The sequence below is a fragment of the Sus scrofa genome, chromosome 6 (assembly GCF_000003025.6).
Source record: "Sus scrofa isolate TJ Tabasco breed Duroc chromosome 6, Sscrofa11.1, whole genome shotgun sequence".
NCBI classification, from domain to species: Eukaryota; Metazoa; Chordata; class Mammalia; order Artiodactyla; family Suidae; genus Sus; species Sus scrofa.
The window spans coordinates 152164835-152188875 of NC_010448.4; the positions used below are offsets into that span (position 1 = coordinate 152164835).

The following is a 24041-nucleotide window of genomic DNA, read 5'->3' on the forward strand; positions in this document are numbered from 1 at the left end:
CTTGTATTATGTATAAGCATATTTTACCACTCCTATTGGTAATCTTGAGAAGGACATTCAAATCTCATTCGTTATTGTATGCTGACAACTCAACCTGGTATCTTAAAATTATGTCCAATAAACATGTAATACATATAGATATCAGTGATACAAATATAGTAAGTTTTATCATAAAATCAATGTAGACCATTTTGGGGCTATATTAAAAAGTGTTTCTTTTCTTAACCACTTTCTTACCCTCCCAAAACAAATAAACAAACAAATCCAGGAAGTGTTATGCTAATAAGGCAGTTTTAGAAGTAGGTGAGGATATTAGCCATTGAAAAGCCCTGCACCTACACAAGGCCCCTCTTCTAGGCCATGAAGCAGTACCAGGAAAAGCAGCAGGCCTCCCTCTTCCCCCACAAGTATTTATTGAGTATGTAGGGCATGTCAGGACCTGTGCTAAGTGCTTTGTGTATTTTTTATCACTTGCTCTCAGCAAGACCAGCAGGAAGGTAGTATAACATGGTGAATGTGCCTAAGCTCTGAAGCCAGATGGCATATGTTTGAATCTCAGTACTACCACTAAGTAATCGTGTGATCTAGGACAAGGTATTTAACTTCCTTCTGCCTCAGTTTCCTTAACTGAAGACAAAACTCCCTACTCTATATAATTATTATCATGATAAATGTGTTGGCAAATTGAAAACACTTAGAAGAGGGCCTGCATATGATAAGGGCACAATAAATATTGCTTTGAAAAAAAAAAGGATAATGTAGTTATTTTTATGATCCTTCTTTTACAGATTAGGATGCCAACGCATAAATGCTAAACTCATTATCCAAGGACATGCAACAGTAAGTGGTAGAGTTGATATCTAAACCAAATCTTCTGATCTCGGAGTCAATATTCTTACTTTTTCTATCATGTAGCCTCTTTGAGGCCTTCAGAATGATGGGGCAAAAATGTTACAAAGAATATCCAAGCTTCATCTGGCTGGGTGGAGGGACAGTTAGACAAGACAACTTGTAAGATTCCTTTCAACATTGAGATTTTTGTGATTTGCAGATGTTGAAACTTAAAGAGGGTAAGGTCCCTAACAACCCAGGGCAGAGGTGACCAGAATGGTCTTCCTGTATTTAGAAAGTCTGTAGTCATTCTCTAGGACCTTTCATTAAAACCTCATTTTTCCAGGCCTCTGTTTTTTATACTCTAGATGATGAAAATATATGTCCCAAGGAGAAGTTACAAAACCTTAGAGTCAGGCAGATGTCAACTTGAATCACTGTTCTACCACTTATTTGCTACAAAACCTTGGGCAAGTTATTCAACATCATATCAGACTAATCTTTACCAGGTTTCTGTACCTTGTAACTTTTTGGATACTGTCTCTTCTCCACAGCTAGGACTCTGCCAATAATTTTGTTTATGATTCTGCTATTATCTCCTTTCCCCAAGTGCAACAATTCATTGGTTCAGATATACCGGCATAACCCAAGTTAAGCCAACCGTATTGTTTTCCCTAATAGATGAAACTAAGAAATTTTGGGCTTACTAATCTCTTGAATGGAAATAATGTAAGCTCAAGAACTGTGATGGGTGATTTTTTTCCCATGGTTGGAATCAGAAAATACCAATACATAGCAAAGAAAAGAATAAGTGAAGCTGATCTATGGAGAGAAGCAAAGACAAAGGTTAATGAAAAAAAATCTCCATGTCCCTGACTCTTCCAGAGGCCCAAGTTCATTTCTATACCTGGGCTTCAGAAGACATACCCCCTTTTTCTAGAGTTGGCTTTAGTAAAATTTCTGTTATTTGCCACCAAACGTCCTGTCTAATCCAGCACTGACCCCAGTTTCCTCATCAGTAAAACAAACAAAAATAAAAATAAAAATCACACCCCTTTTAGGATCATTACTGAGATTAAAAGAGATGCTACATATAAAGTGCCTTATGTGTAAGATACCACACTTACACATAAAGTGACTGGCATATAGTAAATCTTAAATAGAAGATGTTATCCTTTGTTAAATTATGTTTACTTATGATAATTCATACTATTATACCATTACAAATGATCCAGTGTGTTTGTTTTCTTTCATGTATTTAAAATATACTTATGATCACATACTATGTGCCAGCACTGTACTGGCCACATAAGTAAGACACAGTATCTACCATGAACAGGAGCAATTCGAGCATGAGAAAAAGATATTAAACCAGTAATTACAATTGAGAGCAATAGCTGTTAATGTTACAAACCTGGTTCATTTTGCAGAATGAATAGCCCAAAACACTAGGACTCTGAAGTTTGTAGGAAAAGGGGTTTGTTCAAAGGCAGCTAAGGAAGGAGATGGAAAAAGGAATATTAAATCTACCTCCCCAAAAGCAAGGGGCTATGAGTATTTCTGGGTTAACAAATAATGAAGCAGGGTGGTTTGAGGCATTGAGAGTGGGGAAAGGTGATGAGAAAAAGGTGCAATAAATATTGTTCTGTGCAGGTGTAACTTAGCTACTGGCCTCTACAATTTCAAAAGGTCATGGAGCAGACACTTGTGCATGTCCAGTTGAAGAGCCAGTGGTCCTATCCAGTCTTAGCTGGCTCAGCTCAAACTAGACACAACTGATTCCAAGTTCCTAGAAAACAACTCAGGCAAACATCTGATTGTCTAGGCTGCATGCTGCTTGGAGGACATGCCATTCCAAAAATCACCTTGATTAGTGAAAGTAGGTGAATTGGGATTTAACCCAGGTTTCATTAAGACTGCTAGTTTACTGAAGAGAGCAGACCTATCTGCCTTAGGATAGTGGGAACACATAGCCTACAGAATTGGTAACATCTGATTTTATCGTAAAAGTTAGAAACAGGGCCACGAGGAAAACATTTCAAATTAAAAACAACTTCTGCAAAGGCATGAGGGATAAAACCCCCTGGAAATTTCTTAAGGAACAGCAAGCAACTTGGTGAGGCTTCAGTTAATGAGGTGGGTGGGAGAAAGAGTGGGAGATGAGATTGTAGACGTGAACAAGAGCCAAACCAAGGAGGCCATAATAAAGAACATGTATATCACCCAAAGGAGGAAGACAAATGAAAATAAACTCTTATCATATAACACTATTCTAAACATTTGTTAATTCCCTTTAACCTTCCCTGATTGTAAGCACTGGTACTATCCACAAAGAGATAAAGTTACAGAAAGGCAAAGTAACTTTCCAATAGTAACATCATACTAACTGCAGAGGCAGATTTGGGATCCAGGCAGTTAGGGCTTCTTTTGGGTTGAACTGTGTCTTAGTCAGTTCAAGTTGCTATAACAAAATACCATAGAGTGAATGGTTTAAACAATATCCATCTGTTTCTCAAAGTTCTGAATTCTCAGAAGTCCAAATCAAGGAGCTAGCCAATTCAAACCAGAAAGAGCCTTCTTCCTGGTTTGCAAAGGAACACTTTCCTGTTGTACTTCATAGGGTGCAGGGAGAGAGCTCTGGTCCCTTCTTTCCTTTTAAGGGCACCAATCCCATGACCTCATCTAAACCTAAATACCTCCCAAAAACCCTACCTCAAATACCATCACATTGTGGATTAGGAATTCAACATATGGATGGGAGGCTAGGGAGGGAGCATGAATATTCAGTCCATAGCAAATTTTATGCCCCTCAACTCCACATGTTGAAATCCTAACCCCTAGTTGCTGAGACTCTGAACTTGTATGGAAATAGAATGAGTAGTTTCCTGGTAGCCTAGCAGTTAAGGAACCACATTATCACTGTTGTGGCCAGAGTCACTGCTATGGCTTGGTTCCATGCCTAGTCTGGCAACTCAGTTGTGGGAAAAAAAAAATTGCAGAGGTAATTAGTTAAGACCTGAGTAGAGTGGGCACCAATGTGCTCATGGGGGAAATGTCACGTGAACATGAAGGCAAAAATTATAAGCTGAGGAATGCCAAATATTATCAAAAAACCTCCAGAAGCAAGGATGCAGGCATGGAAGATATTCTGTCCCACCACCCTCAGAAGCCACCAACTCTGCTGACATCTTCTGGGACTCTAGCCTCTAGAACTATGAAACAATAAATTTCTGCTTTTAATCCACCCACTATGTAGTACTTGTTATGGCAACCCTGGTAAACTCATATAGGGGCCAAAGTCAACCCATCTAATCCGTATGCTACATGACCTTATTTTTCCAGAGCCATGAGAGCATTTGAAAGAGGAAAGAAACTTGGGCATATTTTCATTCTGTTCTAAAATCAGCTTGCCCTTGCTCATCTTTTCACCTGAAGTCCCCCATTAGTCATAAGGATCATTGGCTTGAGTCCTGTATGTTTCTTTGGCCAAAAAAAAAAAAGAAAAGAAAAAAGAAAAAAGATATTGCCTCATATTTTTTGCAACACAGTCTACATCAGTATTTGTCCCTTCTCTTTTTAGACAGGGACTTTAATGCAAAATGCCTCGGTTTTAAAGATCTATGATTAAACTGTTCAAAAGTGGTGCTTTATGGCTTCCTATTTATAAACTCATTCTTTTGAATTATGTGGGCAAAAATAAAACATTGGAGACAATTCTTTTCCTCTTCTTTAGTCTATTTGATGGTAAATGTGAAATTATGATGTTTGGGGGGGGCATTCTTTGGTCCCCTTATTACAGCTATTCATCTTTTTGGGGAGGTGGGGGGAAGAGAGAGCTGACTCTATTGGATAGAGATGTTTCTCTGGAATCTTTCTCTGGTGACTTGTAATCTAAAGCTGTTGAATTCTAGGAAGACAGCTTTAACCATGGTATTTAATCTTGTGGAGACATTTATTGCATAGCTTTTTGTTTTGTCTTGTTTAATATAAACCACTGGAGAGATGTTTCCTGGTTATGTCATTTCATAAAGCAGAGTGTGAAGTAGAAAATCCTAGATAAGAAGGGACCATTCCTTCTTAAGAATTTTATCATAGAATCTTTTCTCTATGGGATCTAGACCCTTAAAGCAATGCCAATAAAAATATTAACTTAGTAGAATAATAAAATGGCTAATATCCACAAAGGAGGAGTAGAGGTTATAAAGGCTACTTCTAGAGTCAGACGCATCTAGATTTGCATTGCAGCTCTGACACTTTCCAGCTATGTTCCCTTTTTTATTCTTTTTTTTTTTTAAGTTTAGTTCAGGTATAGTTGATCTACAATGTTGTGATCATTTCTGCTGTACAACAAAGTGATTTGGTTATACATATATACATATCCATTCTTTTTCAGATTATTTTCCAATATAGATTATCACAGATTATTGGGTAGAGATCCCTGTGCTATAGAGAAGGCACATTTCTTTTATCTTCTCTAAATCTCAGGTTCCTCTTCTCTAGAATGGGGAATAATAATAGCCCTTATTTCACACAATTTGTGGGAATAGTCAATGGGATATTGAATGAAAAGCTTTTAGTACAGTGTCTTGCACGCGATATTCGCTAAATATAAGGTCCTATTGTTATATACAAGAATACAATTTATTGGAAGCCTAGCAGTGCTTATTAGGGTTCTAAGAATGTTATCTCTAGGAAGTTCCTTCATGGCACAGTGGGCTAATTCGATCCCGACCTGGGAATTTCCACATGTCTTGAGTACACCAAAAAGAATGTTATCTGTAATCCTGATAGCAATCTTCTGGGTAATTATTTTTGTCTCTACCTTAAAGATAAAAGAGTTAAATTGCATGTCCAAGGTCACTTGGGTAGGAAATGGCAAATCAAAGGCTCCCTGGGGTCTGAAAAAAATACATCAAATTTCATCTAAATACTTCCAAACTGATAGATGAGCTGCATTATGGAAAGCCTCCCTCCAATGTCATTTTGTTTCAAGTTGGCATTTGTAAAGCCTCTAAGTCAAGATAAGGTCAAAGGATAGTCTTTAGTAGAATATCTGATTTGATCAAGAGCAATTTACTCCTTCAAGCTTTATCACAGAATTTATAGTGAAACTTAAAATGCCATTCAATCTATTAACTGAACCCCACATATAAGCCTTAGCAACATGAAGTTTAAGAGTATCTGAATTAATCAGAACTCTTTGGATCTAACACACAGCACAAATGAACCTTTCCATAGAAAAGAAAATCATGGACATGGAGAACATACTTGTGGTTGTTGGGGAGGGGGGAAGGATAAGATGGACTGGGAATTTGGGGTTAATAGATGAAAACTATTGCCTTTGGGGGATAAGCAATGAGAGCCTGCTGTATAGCAGTGGGAACTATGTCTAGTCACTTATGATGGAGCATGATAATGTGAGAAAAAAAGAATGTACATATGTATGTGTCACTGGGCCACCTTGCTATATGGTAAAAAATTGACAGAACACTGTAAACTAGCTATAATGGAAAAAAATAGTGATAATTATTAAAAAAAAGAAAGATTAGTGGAGTTCCCATCATGGTGCAGCGGGAAAAAATCCAACTAGGAACCATGAGACATGTATCTTTTTGAATTGAAAAATGGGCAGAAGACCTAAATAGACATTTCTCCAAAGAAGACATGTGGACAGCCATGAGGCACATGAAAAATGCTCAACATCAATAATTATTACAGAAATGCACATCAAAACTACAACGAGGTACCACTACACATCAGTCAGAATGGCCATCATTATTAAGTCTACAAATAACAAATGCTGGAAAGGGTGTGGAGAAAAGGGAACCCTCCTACACTGTTGGTAGGAAGATAAATTTGTTCAACCACTGTGGAAAACAGTATGGTATTTCCTCAAAAAACTAAATACAGGAGTTCCCATCGTGGCTCAGTGGTTAATGAATCCGACTAGGAACCACGAGGTTGAGGGTTCTATCTCTGGCCTTGCTCAGTGGGTTAGGGATCTGGCATTGCCATGAGCTGTGGTGTAGGTCGCAGACACAGCTCGGATCCCACTTTGCTGTGGCTGTGGCGTAGGGCGGCAGCTACATCTCCAATTAGACCCCTAGCCTGGGAACCTCCATATGCCATGGGAGCGGCCCATGAAAAGGCAAAAAGACCAAAAAAAAAAAAAAAAAAAAAAAAAAAAGATTAATGAAGCCCATCTCAAGACATTTTAAGTAAAAGGCAAATGCATCATTCCTCTGTTTGGGAATTCTAGAATCTAACTTTAGACACTCCTGGATTCAGACTCTTTTTTCTTGTCACCTTTCACACACTGGCTCTATTTTCAGTTCTGAACTGACTTCCTCCTCTTCTACTGAAAAAAAAGGGGGGGTAGTATGTGTTGATAATGGATCTCTACCAACAGCCTCAACAACTTATCCTCACAGGTTACTGAACTGTGAGCACATAGAAGAGTTCTTTTTCTCTCTGATATCTGGGTACTGGTAATTGATAAGAACTATTTAGCCTCCTTAAGCCATGAAGTGTGATCAATTCTATAAAGAAGTAAATCCTTCAATGGCATTGCATTAATTTCTTATGGCTATTATAATAAATTATCACAAACTTGATGATTTACGACAACAAAAATTGGAAACCAGATTCTCAAAAGCAGTGTAGCTGGGCTAGGGTCAAGGGATCAACAAGATGTGGTTCCTCCTGGAGGCCCTAGAGGAGAATCCCTTCCCTTGCCTTTCCTAGCTTCTGGAGGCCACCTGCACTCTTTGGCTCATGACCCATTCTTCTAATTACTCCACCCTCTTGCTTCATGGTCATATCTCCTACTTCCTCTCCTGTAGTCCAACCTCCCACTGCCTCTCTCTTTTGAGGACATTATTTATTATACTCGGGCCTACTTGGATAATCCAGGATAATCTCCCCATCTTAAGATCTTTAACACCTGCAAAGTCCCTTTTTCTACAGAAGGTAATGTTAATAGGTTCCAGAGATTAGAATGGGAACATTGGGGCCGGGGGGCATTATTCAGTGTATCACAAGCATAGCCCAGGAAGATATGATAACAGATGCAAACAAACAGTCATATCCTCAGGCAAAGAAAGACATATTTTATAAAAAAGAAATCAAATTATACAGAGAATGGAGAAATCATTTTCAGCTTCTGGGATCTGGTTTGGCTTTTTGACAGATCATTATAATAATGATGAGAGCCAGCATTTATATTGCTCCTTATGTGTCAGGCATTGTTCTAAATGCCTTATTTATATAACTCAATTAATCTTTACAAAACATCATCCTCATTTTATAGAAGTTGAAACAAAGGCATAAAGTTGTTAAGGGACTTGCCTGAGATCTCCTTCAACTAGAAGAGCTGAGATTTCAACCCAAGTTATCTGAGTCCCCGATGCATACATTTAACCATTTGAGACGACACTTAAAGAACAGAGAACAGGCTGATACAATGAGGAAACAGAAGGGTATTGTAGACAGAGGGAAGAGAATGAACAAAGGCACAGAGGCAGAAAAATGAAAGGCAGATTCAGACCAGTGAGTAGACCAGATTGGATGGAGTATAGCAAGTCTGGGAAAAGTAGCGGGATAGCAAGTTAGATCTAGCTTGATGTTGGGGCATAGAAGACTTTGAAATTATGCATGACCTCCATGGTTGATGGTGGCCTTTGAGACACTGGACTAGAGGAGGGGGCTTATCAGAGCTGTGCCTTGTGAGGACTTCTCTGGTGACAATCTGAAGGCTGGACTGGAGGAGTGAGACAGGAGCTGCCCCCTCTCCTGTACTCCCCTGGTGCTTCATATATCATAGAACACACTTATGAGTCTTGCCCACTAGAGAGTGAGACCTAGAGGAGATCCCAATGCATCATCCACCTCTGGCAGCCTGTGCGGGTAGATGATACAATGAAGCACAACACACAATATAGCTAGAGGGCAGGAGTCAGGATGTGGGGAAGCAGGAGTTGTGGATGCCTGGACTGCTGCTGCTGATGGAAATATCACCACTGTGGAGTCCATTTAATGCACTTTTACCCACATTTGCTGAAAACTTTTAGCATAATAAAAAAATGCCTGAAATTTTAAATATGTACGTTTATATTAAAATCTTGCCTGTCAATTGTCTCTGTGGAGTCCTGAGTAATTTGTCAACACCTCAAGACTTGTTTTCTTAATTTTTAAAATAGAAATAAAATTATTTTATTGGTAATTGTTAACTTATAAGGTAATAGTTATCAGGCTCAATGAGGGAGCTGGCATATGGATACCACTCCAAATTATTTTTTAACATGTTCTTATTTAATTGCATCACCAACTTACATTTATGACCCTATTATTACTTTCCCCTCTTTTGCATTTGTGGACACTGAACCTCTGGGAGAAGAAGCTGTACATTGAGAGCCTGGATTTGTAAAATTCCCAGCTGTGTGTACACCTCATAAAGGGAAATGAAGCTTAAGGGAAAGAGCGGGACAAGCGTGACCACACAGGGGAGAGAGATGGGTTTCAGGAAGAATGCTTAAGTCTTTGAGGACATTCCAATGTACAGATTTGAAAAGAACTTCCAGACTAATTGCCTGTCAGCAGCAGCACCCTGGGCGTGGGTGGAGGCCCCAGCCTCCAGCAGGTAGCAGACTTGGTCCCCGCCCAGCAACGGCCCTCTGCGTCCTTAGCAACCTGGAGTAGGGAGCAGCCTTCGCCCAGAGCGGGGCTGGTGATTGGCTCAGAGTCCTGGGCCCAATGCCCCTCCCCACCCTGTCCACACAGGTCGGGTTTTTGAGGAGAAGGGCTGACCGCGCGTACCCCTGAGTCGCAGGAGCGGTAAGATCAGCCCCTATGTTCTCTCTAGGGCAAGGACTCAGGACTGACACGAAGTTGCTGGGTAGAGGGGACCCCACAATCATAGATTCTGGTCCTTGAGTTTCCAGAGAGCTTCAAAGAAGTTGAAGGGATGGGACTACCCTTGTAGAGTAGGTCCTACTGGGGAATACGCACTAAGAAAAACTGGCGTCTTCGGAAGAATCCTGGTCTTGTTACTAGACTGGAGTACTAAAAACAAGTCTGCTCTCACTTGCTGTGTGACCTTGGTCAAATAATACCATCTCTGAGCTCTGTTTCCCAATTTGTAAAGGAAGCATTTGGTTTAGAATGATTTCTAAAAGTCTTTCAATCTCAGAGAGGCTCTGAAAGGGAATGATTAGCCTAGAGCCAGGTTTACAGAACTTCTAAATTTCCCTTGGCATCAGTCCTGTTTAAAAACCATCTAGTGCAGGACTTCAATTTTAGATTCACTGGATTATGACAGAAACAGATCAATGGTAATAAGAAAAATCCCTCTTTTCTATGCATGATGCTCCTTCAGATGCATAATCTCACTGCATTCTCCCTAAAGCCTGAGAGCAGAACTGGAATTATTCTGGTTTCATAAATGGGGAAACTGAGCATCAAAATCGAACACAGGTTCACATATCCCTCGAAATCCCTGGTTCCCTCTTTGCCTTCACAAGAATCCTGTCTGGTGATGTGTAGTATAGGAAGGCAGAGTCCCTGAATGGCTCAGTCGACCAGTTTTGCAGACCTCTTGGGTAGGATTCCTAACTCTGTTAATTACTATTATGCGGTATTGGATAAGTTATTTAGCTACATTATGCCTTAACTGTAAGATGAAAATAATAATCGTGATTGAGTATCTTACATATCCTTTTATAAGAAATATTGAGATAATAATATAGGGAAAGTAGTTGGTTCATTGTGGTTGTTGTTATTGTTATTGACAAGGATGCTACAGTTGTCTAGTGGAAATCAAGAGGAAAAGTTTTGCTTATTTTCCATCACCAAGGGTTTGAAGAGGTTTCCAGAGTCATGTCTTCAGTTTGGAGGACTCCCCGTGGATCAGACGCAATGCCTGAGATGGTGGTGAAAATCGTAGGAAGTAAACACTTTCGATACCTTGTGGAGAGGCCAAAGATGTAAGTTTACTGTTTGAAAAATACTGTTTTGCTTGGATGATAATGAAGTTTGGGTTTTTTTTTAATCTAGAAATTTACATTTTAAAAATGCCATCCATGGAAAATTAAGTCATTAAGATGCAACAACCGAATAAAATAACTGTTGATAACTTCTAAGCAGAGTGTTTTCCTGAATTTTTCATCTTTGTAATTCCCTATACTCTTTAATTACTTGGGCTAATTTTCCAAATGGATGGGAAATATAAGTATTGAGACATTTATAAATATTAATGGAGTATTGCTGCTTCTCCTCATCAGGTTTGTAATCCACCACATGTAGTAATTTTGGTAGGGGAGGAAGGGAAGGAGGAAGGTTGTTAGTCAATTTGTTAGAAATTAAAGGAGTGGGATTAATAATGAAATCATAACTTGTAAGAGTTTCACTTACTTTTCTTCGTATTTCATACTGCTCTAAGTAGGGGCTTCTCAGAGCATAACCTAGAGGGCTTTCTTCCTCCAAACCCATCACAGTCACATTTGAGAGAGGATACTCATCAATCTCTGATATCCACTAGATGTTTGGCACCACAAAGTATAACCAGTTCTTCCTTCCGGAGTATTGGTGGTTTGCATAAGAAAAGGAAGGTACTAGACCTGCTTTAATCTAGTAGATATCCCATAAATAGCAACCAGTCAATTATTGACTTCCCAAGATTATTTCCTTAGCTTTTTCCTCTAGTTCAGAAACCCACAGAGCAAATAAATAGACAAACAGAAAGATCTAGCCTCATTGAACAGGTGCAGAAAGCAGTGGACTCCAAACCTGGCTCTCATCAGAATCACCTGGAGAATCCCTAAAATAAAGACATGGGGTCCAACCCAAGACCTATTAAATCAGAATCTCTGAAATGAGGCCATTAGAACTACTGTTACGGAGTATAGGACTAAGAAGGGCAAATAGGTTTTAGCATCAGTATTATCAGCCCCGAGAGACTCCAAACTGAGTACAATAATCAATTAGTAATGTCTGCCATGGCACAGGAAGTGAGCTTTGCAGCACGAGTCATACATTTGGGATCCCTACGGACCTGAGAGATGTGTTTGATTCCTGGCTTTGTGTCTTTCTAACCTTCCAACATTGAGAAAGTGAATTTACAGCTCTGGCCTCAGATCCTACATCTATCAAGTGGGTATAAAACCTATCCATCTAGCAGGGTTATTGTGAGGATTAAATGAGAAAAAAAAAGTGTGTAAAACATCTTCACAGTGCCTAGCAGTATATTTGACATGCTTAATAAATGGTTCTGCTATTATTATTGAAGCAAAGCTTTCCATGGATATAAGACAATCAAATCTTTTTCTGTGAAATGCTTGTTGTTTCTTTTATGTTCAATGCCAAGATGTCTTTGTTTTGTAGATGAGTAAGTGAAGTGATAAATGATGTTTCAAGATCTGCTAATTTTGACAAATCCTAGTCATTGTCCAGAAGAGTAAATAAGATCGGTTGAAATGTTTTGCTCAACTCTCCTGCTACCTGAAAGACAGCATTACTGTTCTACTAATTCCATTTCTCTTTGAGATTGTTTGTTTAACCTTTTCATACCCAACCACTTCCTTTTTCCAGAGGTATCAGGGTCTAATACATTTCTAATGTGGGTAGAGGATTAGGAGAAGGGTCCTTGTCCTTTTAAAATAGAGAAAAATTTCATTTGTCTATAAGGTGCCTTTACTTATTTCTCTCTATTCTTTAAACTTTAGATTCGGGAAATAAGATTACATCAGCTACGTCAATTGGGAAATAAAAGACACAGTTCTGTTTCTTCTGTGACACAGACAATAAAACAATTGTTATTTTTTATATTAAGATAGATTTTGTTTCTGTTTTATACGGACTTGATAATACTATTGCTGGAATGACGTAGGATAGTTAATAAGCTTTACTAAAATATTTTTGTATAGTTCAAAAATAAACAACTCTCAAAAAAAAATCTTCCTGAGATAAGGACAGACCCACCACAATTATTTATGCCTTGCATGTTCCAAATTCTGTCTCTAAAATTCATTTTCATCATGCTGTATGTACATACACCCTTCAACCAAGGTCTCAAGAAGTTGTTTTCTTTGGATTGAATCAATGTGAACCCATTAGTAAAAAAAAAAAAAACCTACCTAGGAAACATAAGTAAATTCCAAAAAGAGGGAAGAAATCTCAAAAAGGGAAATCTGAATTAAAAAGAAATATTATAAATTTAAAAATGGATGGAAAAACAGAAATCTTCTTGTGTCACTACATGTAGTTCAGATTTCTTAAAGGATGTTTAGAAAAGAAGGATAATATGTCAGACATAGAAGTGACCTTCAAGGCACAAATCAGTGTATGTTTGCTAGATCTGCTGTATGAAATTACCATAAACTGGGTGGTGTACACCCACAGAAACATACTGCCTCATAGTTCCAGAGATGACAACTGAAACCAAGGTACCAGCAGTGCCCTGTTTCCTCTGAGGTGCCCAGGAAGCACCCTTCTGTTCCAGGTCTCTCTCCTTGCTTCTCCCTGTATGTGTGTCTGTGTACAAATTTCCTCTTTTCATAAGGACATCAGTCAGTTGGCTTACTTACTACTTTAGCATGACCTGACCTCATCTTAACTAATTATATCTGCAGTCACCTTATTTCCAAATAAGTCACTTTCTGAGGTACCGGGGGTTAGGACGTCAGTATATGGATTTGGGGGCTGGGATACAAATTAACCCTGGATATCCAGTCTCCCATTTCACAGATGAGGTGAGACAACAGGCATCAGTGGACCTAAGTGTGGCCTCTTGTGAAGAACTAAGACTGGAATTGAACTCCCTCTCCTTCCTCAGTTTAGTCTATATAGTTATTGACAGGAGATGAAAGGAAAATAATCAATGCCTACTTAGAATGCATATTTCACCAAGGAAGTCAATATAAAGGGTTTAAGGAGTAAAACAGGAGTCCCTTAGTTTGCAACGTTATCATTATCCTTCTTGATGCCTACAACAGCCCTCCAGCCCAGCTCCCTGCCTCTATTCTCACTCACTCTTGGAATCCTTTCTCCTCGGAGTGTGGTCTATGGACCACCACCAGCAACCTCGCATGGGAGCTTGTTAGAAATGCAGAATCTCAGGGCCCTCTGCAAACACTGAGTCAGAATCTGCATTGTTGTCAATTCACAGGTGAGGCCTATGCAACATTACAGTTCGAGAAGCCCAGTTCTCAAGTATGGCTGGCACCATCTTTTTAAAATGAAAATATAATCAGGTGCCACCATCACTAGCCCCAGATTTTCCTGCCTCCCACTCCCTGTGGGCTCCCTTAGCATCGTTAGAGATTATTAGTGCACAACTGTACCCTTAGCACTGAGTGCAAAGTCTGGTACATATTGAAAGCCCAATAAATGAATTACAGTACAACAGATGCCAAGAAAAGTAAAGCTCTAGAAAGACAACACTTAGTTGCTTTAAATATAAGCCTAAAGGCCCATTTTGCTAAAATAACATGAAGCTGTAACTATGGAACCCTGATGAGTAATCTGATAGCTGATCCAGAAGAAGATATGCCAGATGCTAGGAGATAAATATTCTCATTTTCTCAAAGGAGATAAAAGTTGGTAATGAAATCACAGAACTTGAGGCTTGTGGACAATCCCTAGCAAAGTTATGTATCAAAGGATTAACTATACTAGATATGAGAACAAAACACAAAGGTGATGGTCAGTAAGGGTCGGTACATGTTCACTAAAAACAGATCGTGCGGAACTGGCCCCATTTCCTTCATTGATGAGTTTACTGCAGTGCAAAGAAAGGGAATCATAAACACACAGTATTTGTAAACTTCAGTGAGTCATTAGGCAAATTTTTCTCATAATCTTGGAATAAGGCAGAGAATTCTGGACTCATCAGTATTAAGGTAGTGACATAACAACCTGGTAGTGATTAAACAATGGCTGTAAACACACAATGTTGGAGGTAGAGAGGATTGAGAGGATTTGTGTAACCCTGTTCTTAGTCAACATTTTTTTAATCCTCAACTGAAGGATGACAGACAAATCACTTCAGTAAACAGGTAGGTAGTTGAATGAATGCTGGGTAGTGTTGGTAGGAAAATGAACTAAAACCAACAAGATGAAATCTACAGAAATATATGCCAAGTCTGTCTTTAGATAAGGGTAAATGTAAGTGGTTATAGAGAGAGAATAAAAGTTTAGGTTTTACTTACTCTGAAGTAATAGAATATGTACTAGTCTCTGCTCCCAGATCCTGGCATTGAACTTCTAAATCCCTTGCAACTTCCTAAGCTATAAGAACACCAGGAACATCTTTTGTTCTTCAATCTGGTCTTTTTCCCTGGTTCTGACACAAAGCTCTTAAATCCTGTGGAAATTCTTGAGTGATGGAATTTTATTCTAAGGAGGATACCATCATTGGGCTCCTGGATGGCTTCAGGATGGTTGCTGGTCACTAGAAAGACCAAACAATGAATAAAAGCTTAGAATTCTCAGCCCCAACCCTCACTCCATCCTCAGAGGGAAGGGAATCTGGAGACTGAATTAATGATTAATCTTAACTACATGATTAAGCTTCACTTGGATTCCAAAAGTATGGGGTTCAGAAGGCGTATGGGCTACTGAGACATCCATGTGCCAGGAGGGTGGTGTGCCTGCAGACGGCATGGAAGTTCATGGCCCGTCCTACATACTTTGCCCTATGCATCTCTTCCATCCAGCTGTCCCTGCATTGTATCCTTTTATAGTAAACCATTAATCTAGAAAGTAAATGGTTTTCCTGTGTTCTGTGAGGCACTCTAGCAAATTCATTAAAGCTGAGGAGGAAACCGTAGGAACCCTGATTTATAGCCAGTCTATCAGAAACACAGGTAACAACCTGGACCTGTGACTGACATCTGAAGGGAGTGAGCAGTCTTGTGTGACTGAGCCCTACATCCATGGGGTCTGTGCTAACTCCCGATAGATTGTGTTGGAACTGAATTGAAATGTAGGCTACTCTGCTGGTGTCAAAGCGTTGTTTGGTGTGGGGAAAACCTACACATATTTGATGACCAGAAGTGTGGTAATAGTAGAGAGTGGAGTGGAGGATAAAACGGAGGGTTTTCCCTGTACACTTGCTTTTAAGCTCAGCAGGAGCCAAAGGTATCCAGATAGAGGAATGGGGAGGCCCATCATACCTGTCACTGGGAATACTATGCTTCATCCTGCATGCCACAAATGTACGGCATTATGGAAGGTCCAGGGTGTGACAGGTGGCCTAGGGGAGCATTTATAGAATCTGGGAATAGAGTTGTTAAATAAAAAAGGAATTGGTTCCCTTTCAACAAACTCCAGTGAGTAGAGATGCTTCCAGTGAATAAAGTTGGCCTCTATAGTTCCTACCAGTGCCAAGAATCAATGACCCAAAGCACTTTATTCTGTAGTTACATTTCTATTCGTATAAAATCGTTAAGCACAGGGGAAGCTGGCTGTGATTTTTTATGGGAAAGGGTAGCAAATATTTGTATAATGTACATTGATATTTAGAGCCAATAAGTATAAAGTTCTGGTATTTTTCCACATGTCTCTCTGGAGCCCATTCTCTGTGATTTTTTAAATCCCTCAAAGCCCTTCATATTAATACATTAGTTTTTCTTCATTTCTTGAAGTTTTGTAAAGTGTTAATGTTAACCCTCTTAGAAATTAATGCATATATGGAATCAACACCTTTTCTACAAACATTAATTGAGTACCTGCTGAGTGCCAAGCCTTAGGAACACAGTAGTGTGCCTGAAGTTCTAGTGATGGGAGACACTCAACAAACTAGATAAACAATGACCATGCAAGTGAGGATAGTGAAATGAGGAAAAATAGAAGAGGGTCATTAGGGTATATTGAGTCACAAGAGGTGACTCTCTAAGCAAATGGTATTTAACTGAGACTGTACAGATGAGTTAGAATTATTTAATGAGTCTTTACCATGGATTGCTACAATGTGCTGCCTAAGACTAGCCCAACTTTATCCCAATGAGCATGACTCACCAGATTCCAATCGTCCATAAAACTAGTAGTTTCTTCTTCCTTCTTCTGACCCAGAAGAAGAGGCTGTAACTTCCCACAGACCTCGCAGCCTCCAGATATTGGACATTTGGCTTTCCCCGCAACTACTTCAAATAGCACCTAAGTTCAACACCTGGAGCCCAAGCAGATTTTTTTTTTTTTTGGTACAAGGCTGCCTTATGCCTGCGTCGTAAAAAAGTCACCTTCCAGGATCATAGCACCCAGAGATCAGGGCAGTCTTATAGCTGCTGATTTCCTTCCCGTGAGAACCAGTGGGTACCGAGCGACACCATAGGTGTTTACTCCCATCCTCATGCCTCCACAGTTCTGCACAGAGAATCAACTGTAAATAGATGAGGCAGAGCATTCTGGGCAGAGGGAATAGCCATTAGAAAACCTTTTGGTATGTTTAAGGAGGAGCAAGGAAGCCAGTGTGAGTGGAACTAGTGGTGATGGGGAGAGGGGTAGGAAATGAAGTCGGAGAGACAGTGGGGCTCAGATTCTGGCCCATGTGGTCCATAGTAGGAACTTTGGATTTGTTCTAAGCAGAATGAGAAGACCCTGGAAAATGAGAGCAGTGGAGGACACAATTGAGTGTATGCTTTCTAAAGGATGGTTCTGGCTGCTATGTGTTAGGATAAATGATAACAAGAATGAGTAAAGTGAGAGAGACCTTTAGGGAGTCATTACAATACCCAGGCGGGAGATGGTAGTGATGGTCAGTTATAGTCCTGATATAAAACCTGGATAAACTATGGGATTGAGAAATTCATATGCCTGCTTATTCTTTTTTTTAAGGAATAACTAATCATTATGTATTGCATTTCCTGCTGTATAATCTACCTATTACCTTACTATCCATGAATTCAGTCTCTCTTTAAAACAGAATGATATCAGAGCACAAGCTATTGTCTTTATTTTCACAATTTCAAAAAATGAATATGTTAAAATCAGACTTCTCCTACGCCCTTTCCACTGTGTTTTTTAATCTCCTACAATAAGTTTTAAATTATTGTTATTATTTTAGGCACTGTGAGAAGTATAAACAAGCATGATATATTGTTTTGGCATATGACTTTAGCATAATACATAGGCACAAAACTTAAGTAAGAGAATATGGCATTATGTGAATGAATGTCAAATCAACGTTGTAAAAATAGGTTCCCATTGGTCTTAAATATCGAGGCTATTAGGTAAAGATTGTTACTTTACTATTTAACTTCTACATTTCCAAAAATATAATAAATAGTAAAAGGCAAAAGCAAAATACTATTTACAAAAAAACGACAGGAAAAAAATAATCCTCTTAATGTATAAAGAGCATTTATGAATTAGAAACAAAGATGAGCAGTGCAGTTTCAAAGAAATGGCAAAAGATCTAGATAGGCAATTCACAAAAGAAGAAATAAAAGTGAACACTAGATATGTATATGGTTGGGGAAGTGGGATGGGGAATTCAACCTGAGTGGTAATAAAAGAGATTTAAACAATTAGATTTTTTTTTCTTTTATGGCTGGATCCTAGATATATGGAAGTTCCCAGGACAGGGACTGAATCCAAACTAGAGCTGCGACAGACACCACAGCTGCAGCAACAATGGATTCTTAAGCCACTACTCTGGGCCAGGGATTAAACCTGGACTGGCACCTCTGCAGAGACAAGCCAGATCATTAACTCACTGTGCCACAGCAGAAGCTCCTATTATTTTTTACCAATCAAATTACAAATATTTTTATAGGCGTTCCCATCATGGCTCAGTGGTTAACAAATCCAACTAGGAACCATGAGGTTGCAGGTTCAATCCCTGGCCTTGCTGAGTAGGTTAAGGATCTGGTGTTGCCATGAGCTGTGGTGTAGGTTGCAGATGCGGCTCGGATCCCACGTTGCAGTGGCTCTGGCATTGGCTGGCGGCTACAGCTCTGATTCATCCCCTAGCCTGGGAACTTCCATATGCCACGGGAGCAGCCCTGGAAATGGCAAAAAGACAAAAAAAAAAAAAAAAAAAGGAAATGTTTTTATAATGGAATTACTCAGAGTTGACAAAGGTTTAGAATAAAGAATATTCATTTGCTATTGGTTTTTAAGCATACTTATTAAAAGTGCATTACCTTGGCATAAAATTTCCATCTATGAATTAATTCTATGGAAAGAATTATAGGTGGATTTAATGGTTTGGTTTCAAAAAACTTACCCAAGAATATACAAGCCTGGCTCCAGTAGGGAACCAGGAAATCGTCAAATTAGGATGATTCAAGGAGGGTTTGGTTATGAGAGTAAGAGAATTGCTAGGTGTAGTACAGGAATCATGGGCTAGCAGCTGCTAGGCTGTAATCAGCCCTGAGTCTGCAGAGATGGAAAGAGACGAATATTATTGAGGAAGGAGCATTCTGTAGTTCAGGCCACCTTGAGAAAAGAAGTGACCTTTGCAAGAGACAAAAGTAGCTGGAGTCACTCTTGCAGAGTGAGCCATCTCCTGCCAGGGACAAACCTGCCAAGATCAGAGGACATGGGACCTGACCAGCTGACCAGTCCACAGAGGTATCGTCTACAACCAGAGGACAAGGCAAGGAGGTAGGAGCAAAGGAAAACATCCAGAGGAGAAGCAAAATTTAAATTAGTGAAAATTGGAGAACAGTATACATTCCCAAATAATATAGGACAAGTTAAATAAACAATTGTATATCTTTGCAATGTAGCAATTATCTAGATACTTTAAACATTCTTGCAGAGATGTAAATATTGATGTGTAAAGTATCCACATTATATTGTCAACTGGGAAAAAAAAATTTAAGGATCACAAAATTTATGATCCTAGTTTGGTTTAAAAGCAAAAGACAAGTTCTTGTGTATGTATATGGAGCATTTCTGTAAGTAGATAATATAATAACTTGCCACATTGAGTTTAACCGCTTATAATTTTGAGAAAGCACAGATGTTTATATAGTACTTTTTTTCAGGACTTTATTTTTTAGGTCAGTTTTAGGTTCACAGCAAAATTGCAAGGAAGGTACAGAGAGTTCCCATATACCTTCTGCCCCAATAGTGCATAGTCTTCCCCATTATCAATATCCCCCACCACAGTTACAATTGATGAACTTACACCAACACAGCAAAATCACCCAAAGTTCATAGTTTACCTTAATGTTCACATGGTCCTGTCCATTCTATGGGTTTGGACAAATGTATAATGACAAGTGTTCACCATTACGGTATCAGACATAGTATTATTATTGCCCTAAAAATCCTGTGTTCTGCTTATTCATTTCCCCCTCTCCTTTGCTATAGTACGCTTTTAAATCCATGATCTCTTTATCTCAACCATGATCTCAACCTAATTAAACAAAACCGTGTAGCAATAAATACTGCTCCTCATTTCCATAGACCATGTGAATGTATCCGACAGAAGGTGTCAGTGAGTGTGGTGCATGCTCTCAGAGTGTGGATAGAAGATCTGTCTCATAATTGTGCATTAAAGCACGGAGATAATTGATGAAGAGGCCAGGTAGTTACACAATCATCTTGCTTAGAAACAGGTGAATACAAGCACAAAGGACATTACATTTCAAGCCCATAGTTGAAATTGTTGCCTCAAAGATTTAAAAACAGCACAGTGCACAGCCCCTAGGTATAATTCACCTGAGGACATTGTGATGCAACAATGTTTCTGTAAAATTAAGGAAAGTGATTCCAAAGAATTATGCTTTATCAGAACAGATTTTAAACACTGATCAACCTGCGCTTTTTTTTTTAAGCGTTTCGTTTCTAAAACTTTTATTTACTATTATTAGGAAATAACAAGGTGGCTGGATAGATTATGTTCTTTTTACCTATTTAAAAATAGGTTTTCCTCAGTTCCTGTAAACTATGAAATTTTGACCTTTCGGACTTTAGTTTTACCTATCAATAAAGAAAGTTTGGGGATCCAAAGGAAAGAGCATTCCTTATGTACCTGGGTGATGAGGAAGGTATTGATTAAAGAGTTATCTTTAAGTTAGGACTAACATAAAATTACCGTTTGTATGGGATGACTGAAAATCAGGTTCGGTGCTAAATATTTTATGTATTTTATCTTAAGTATTATTTTTCTAATCTCAGATTAAACTGAAAACCAGAGATGTGAACTAACTTACCAAAAGTCCACAAGTTATGCTTGGGGCACCAGGTCTGCTGGACATACGGTGTATACCCTTAACTGCTGCCTGAAAATCATATACACACTTTACACAATTATGGAAAAGATCTTCCCTTCTCAGTATCTATGTTGGTGTTTCTCAAACTCTTGTGTACATAGGAACCATGTGAGATGTTTGCTAAAAATATAAATTTTCTGTCCTGCTTTAAGAAATTTTCTGTCCTGCTTCTGATTAATGAAGTATAGAGTGATTCAGGTTTTCTGTCCTACTATCTAGCACCCTGCACAATTACGAATCACTTCAGGTGGTCTAAGGCTCAATCACTGTCATTTTCTCCAAGAACAAGCCCTTCGTTCTATCTGGAATATTTTCTCACCTCTTAATTTCTCTTTCAGCTTTTGTTTTAAGTATCAATACCTTCATGGAGTCATTGCCATTCCTCTTAAGCAGATTTGGTATGACAGTCCTCTAAGATTCTATATCTCTTTGATACATACTCTATTTTTTCAGTTATCACATTTTGTTTAAATATCTGCTTCCCCTACTTATCTTTGAAGACAACACAGCCTGAAAACAGTGAGGAGATTAGAAACTCACTGCAACCTTGACTAAGACAGTAGTAAATCATAGCTAAAAGTCAAGTACAATAGAAGAAAATATCCTTGGTGTAAATCTAATGCCGTAGTACTGCATTTAAATGGAAAAATTAAGTTCCAAAAGAGTAAGTATGTTGGGATATCATCTTCTCTGGTTTAATTTACCTGAAGAAAATGAAAACACTAATTCGAAAAGATGTGCGCATCCCACTGTTCACAGCAGCACTATTACAATAGCCAAGATACAGTAGCAACGTAAGTGTACATTAACAGATAAATGGCTAGGAGATCACATCATGACTCAGCAGAAGCAAATCTGACTAACATTCAGGAGGACGCAGCTTCCATCCCTGACCTTGCTAGTGGGTTAAGGATCCTGCTTTGCTGTGAGCTATGGTGTAGGTAGCAGATGCAGTTCAGATCCCATGTGGCTGTGGCTGTGGCTGAGGCATAGGCTGGCAGCTGCAGCTCCAATTCGACCCATAGTCTGGGAACCTCCATGTGCCTTGGGTGCAGCCCTAAAAAGACGATAAATAAATAAATAAATAAATAAGTGTTATATATACAATAGAGTATTAATTAGCCTTTTAAAAAGAATGAAATTTTGTCATTTATGACAATATGGATGGAACTGGATGGTGTTATGCTTGGTGAAATATGTCAGACAGAGAAAAACAAATACTGTGTGTGTCCACTTATATGTGAAATCTAAAGAATAAAATAGATAAACAAATGTAGCAAAACAGAAATTGACTCACAGATACAGAGAACAGCCTGGTGGTTGCCAGAAGGAAGAAGGGTTGGGAGAGGGGCAGGTCAGCAAAGGGCACTAGGAGATACAAACTACTAGGTATAAAACATGTCTGAAATGTACAGCACAGGGAGTATAGCCAATAATGACTTTATATGGAGGAAAATCTATAAAAATCATGAATAACTATGCTATACACCTAAAACTAATATAACATTATAAGTCAAATATGCTTCAACAAAAGAGGGGGGAGTAAATCATATCAAAGAACAATTGCTGATTGAATTGGTTACTAATTTTGCAGCCAAAGTGGCCCTAATTTGAGAAACTGTTTTTATTCCATAAAGTAATATAGTGCAAATGCCATGAAAAATACACTTTGGTTATTTTCACTGATGTCAGAATGTGGCTTAATGCTAGGAAGAAAGAACTGGGATACTTTGGAAATAACTCGGGTGTTCTGAGAGGAACTTTAGGCCTATATTGGAAGATGGACAGTTTGTGTATTATGGGTGTGAAATGAAGGAGGAATGTGAGAGAAGGGGTGTATGCTTTGAAACCACACAGACCCGGATCTGAGCCCTAGGTCTCTATTATCATTTTATCAATGAGCAATTTACCCACCCTCTCGGATATCCTAATCTCAGAGAAACAGTGGTAAGCAATGGCTTGGAGTGAGATCTTAATTTTCTGCTCAGGAATTGAACTTGATGAAAACCAAGAGTCCTAGCCACTAGATTAGCTAGAGGCTATTAGAAGAATTGCCCTGATCCTTGCCCCCCATTGGAAAGCAAGAATGTTTCAAGGAGACAAGGACTATGAAAACAACTATAAAGTTTATTATTGGAGTCAGTACAACATGTGGGAGAGCACACAGATAAGTGGTTGATTTATTTAAGTCAGAAATAAAATAATACACACCCTAAAGAGGAGTACACCCCTGAGTGAGGAGCGTGCCAGAGAGGTGATTTAAATCACTTATATAGAACAGTTCTATTGGGTCTTTGTTTACCTTTAGCCAGTTGTCTTGTTTTAATTCTCACACCTGATGGACATAGGACCCTCCCCAATATGTGTGTACACCTTTTGACAAAGATGGGCTCCAAAGCAAAGAATGCCAGGATGGTAACAGGACTTGTTATGGCCTGGTGCCCCCTCCCTTCCTGACCCCTAGGAGTCTTACTGCACATGTATTATTGAGGAGATCTCCTTGATCCCAGGAGTGACTGAATGGTCATCCTACTTACGTGGAAAATGAAACAGGCCTAAAAGGACACAGACTCCTTATCTAACAGGCCCGTGTAATGGATGAGTTTCCAAAGACAAAGATAGGCCCAAGGCCACAGACTGCATGGCTCAACAGAATGACCCCTTCTATAAAAGAAAAAAAAAAAAGCACTCCCATGCATTGGAGGAGCCCGAGCCTCACCTGCTCAGAGCTCTCAATGACTCTATTGGTTAACAAACTCTGCTTGCAATCTCATTGCTCCAGCTTCTGCCCCCTTCTTTCCTGTTGCTCTAACAATCTTATCTCTCTACTCCAGCAGAGCTCAGTGCCTTCAACTAACTTTTTCCTTGATATGTCAAAGAGAAACAAGGCCCAGTTTACTCGTCCTAACAAGTCCCAGCAGTTCTCAGCCCAGGGGCCCATCTACCTCCTACCTCAATCCGTTTCCTCATCTGTACAATGGTGATCATAAT

At 39.1% G+C, this 24041-nt stretch overlaps 1 protein-coding gene and 1 pseudogene across 1 annotated transcript in view; one reads left to right on the forward strand and one right to left on the reverse strand.

Annotated features, from left to right (window-relative positions):
* Window positions 1-9746, reverse strand: part of LOC110261405 — a 72306-nt pseudogene extending 62560 nt beyond the window's left edge.
* Window positions 9597-24041, forward strand: part of C6H1orf87 (chromosome 6 C1orf87 homolog) — an 82267-nt gene continuing 67822 nt past the window's right edge. The window contains 2 exon segments of the mRNA XM_021097622.1: window positions 9597-9663; window positions 10682-10811. Coding sequence (XP_020953281.1) covers window positions 10705-10811 — 107 coding nt within the window. The 5' untranslated portion in view covers window positions 9597-9663; window positions 10682-10704.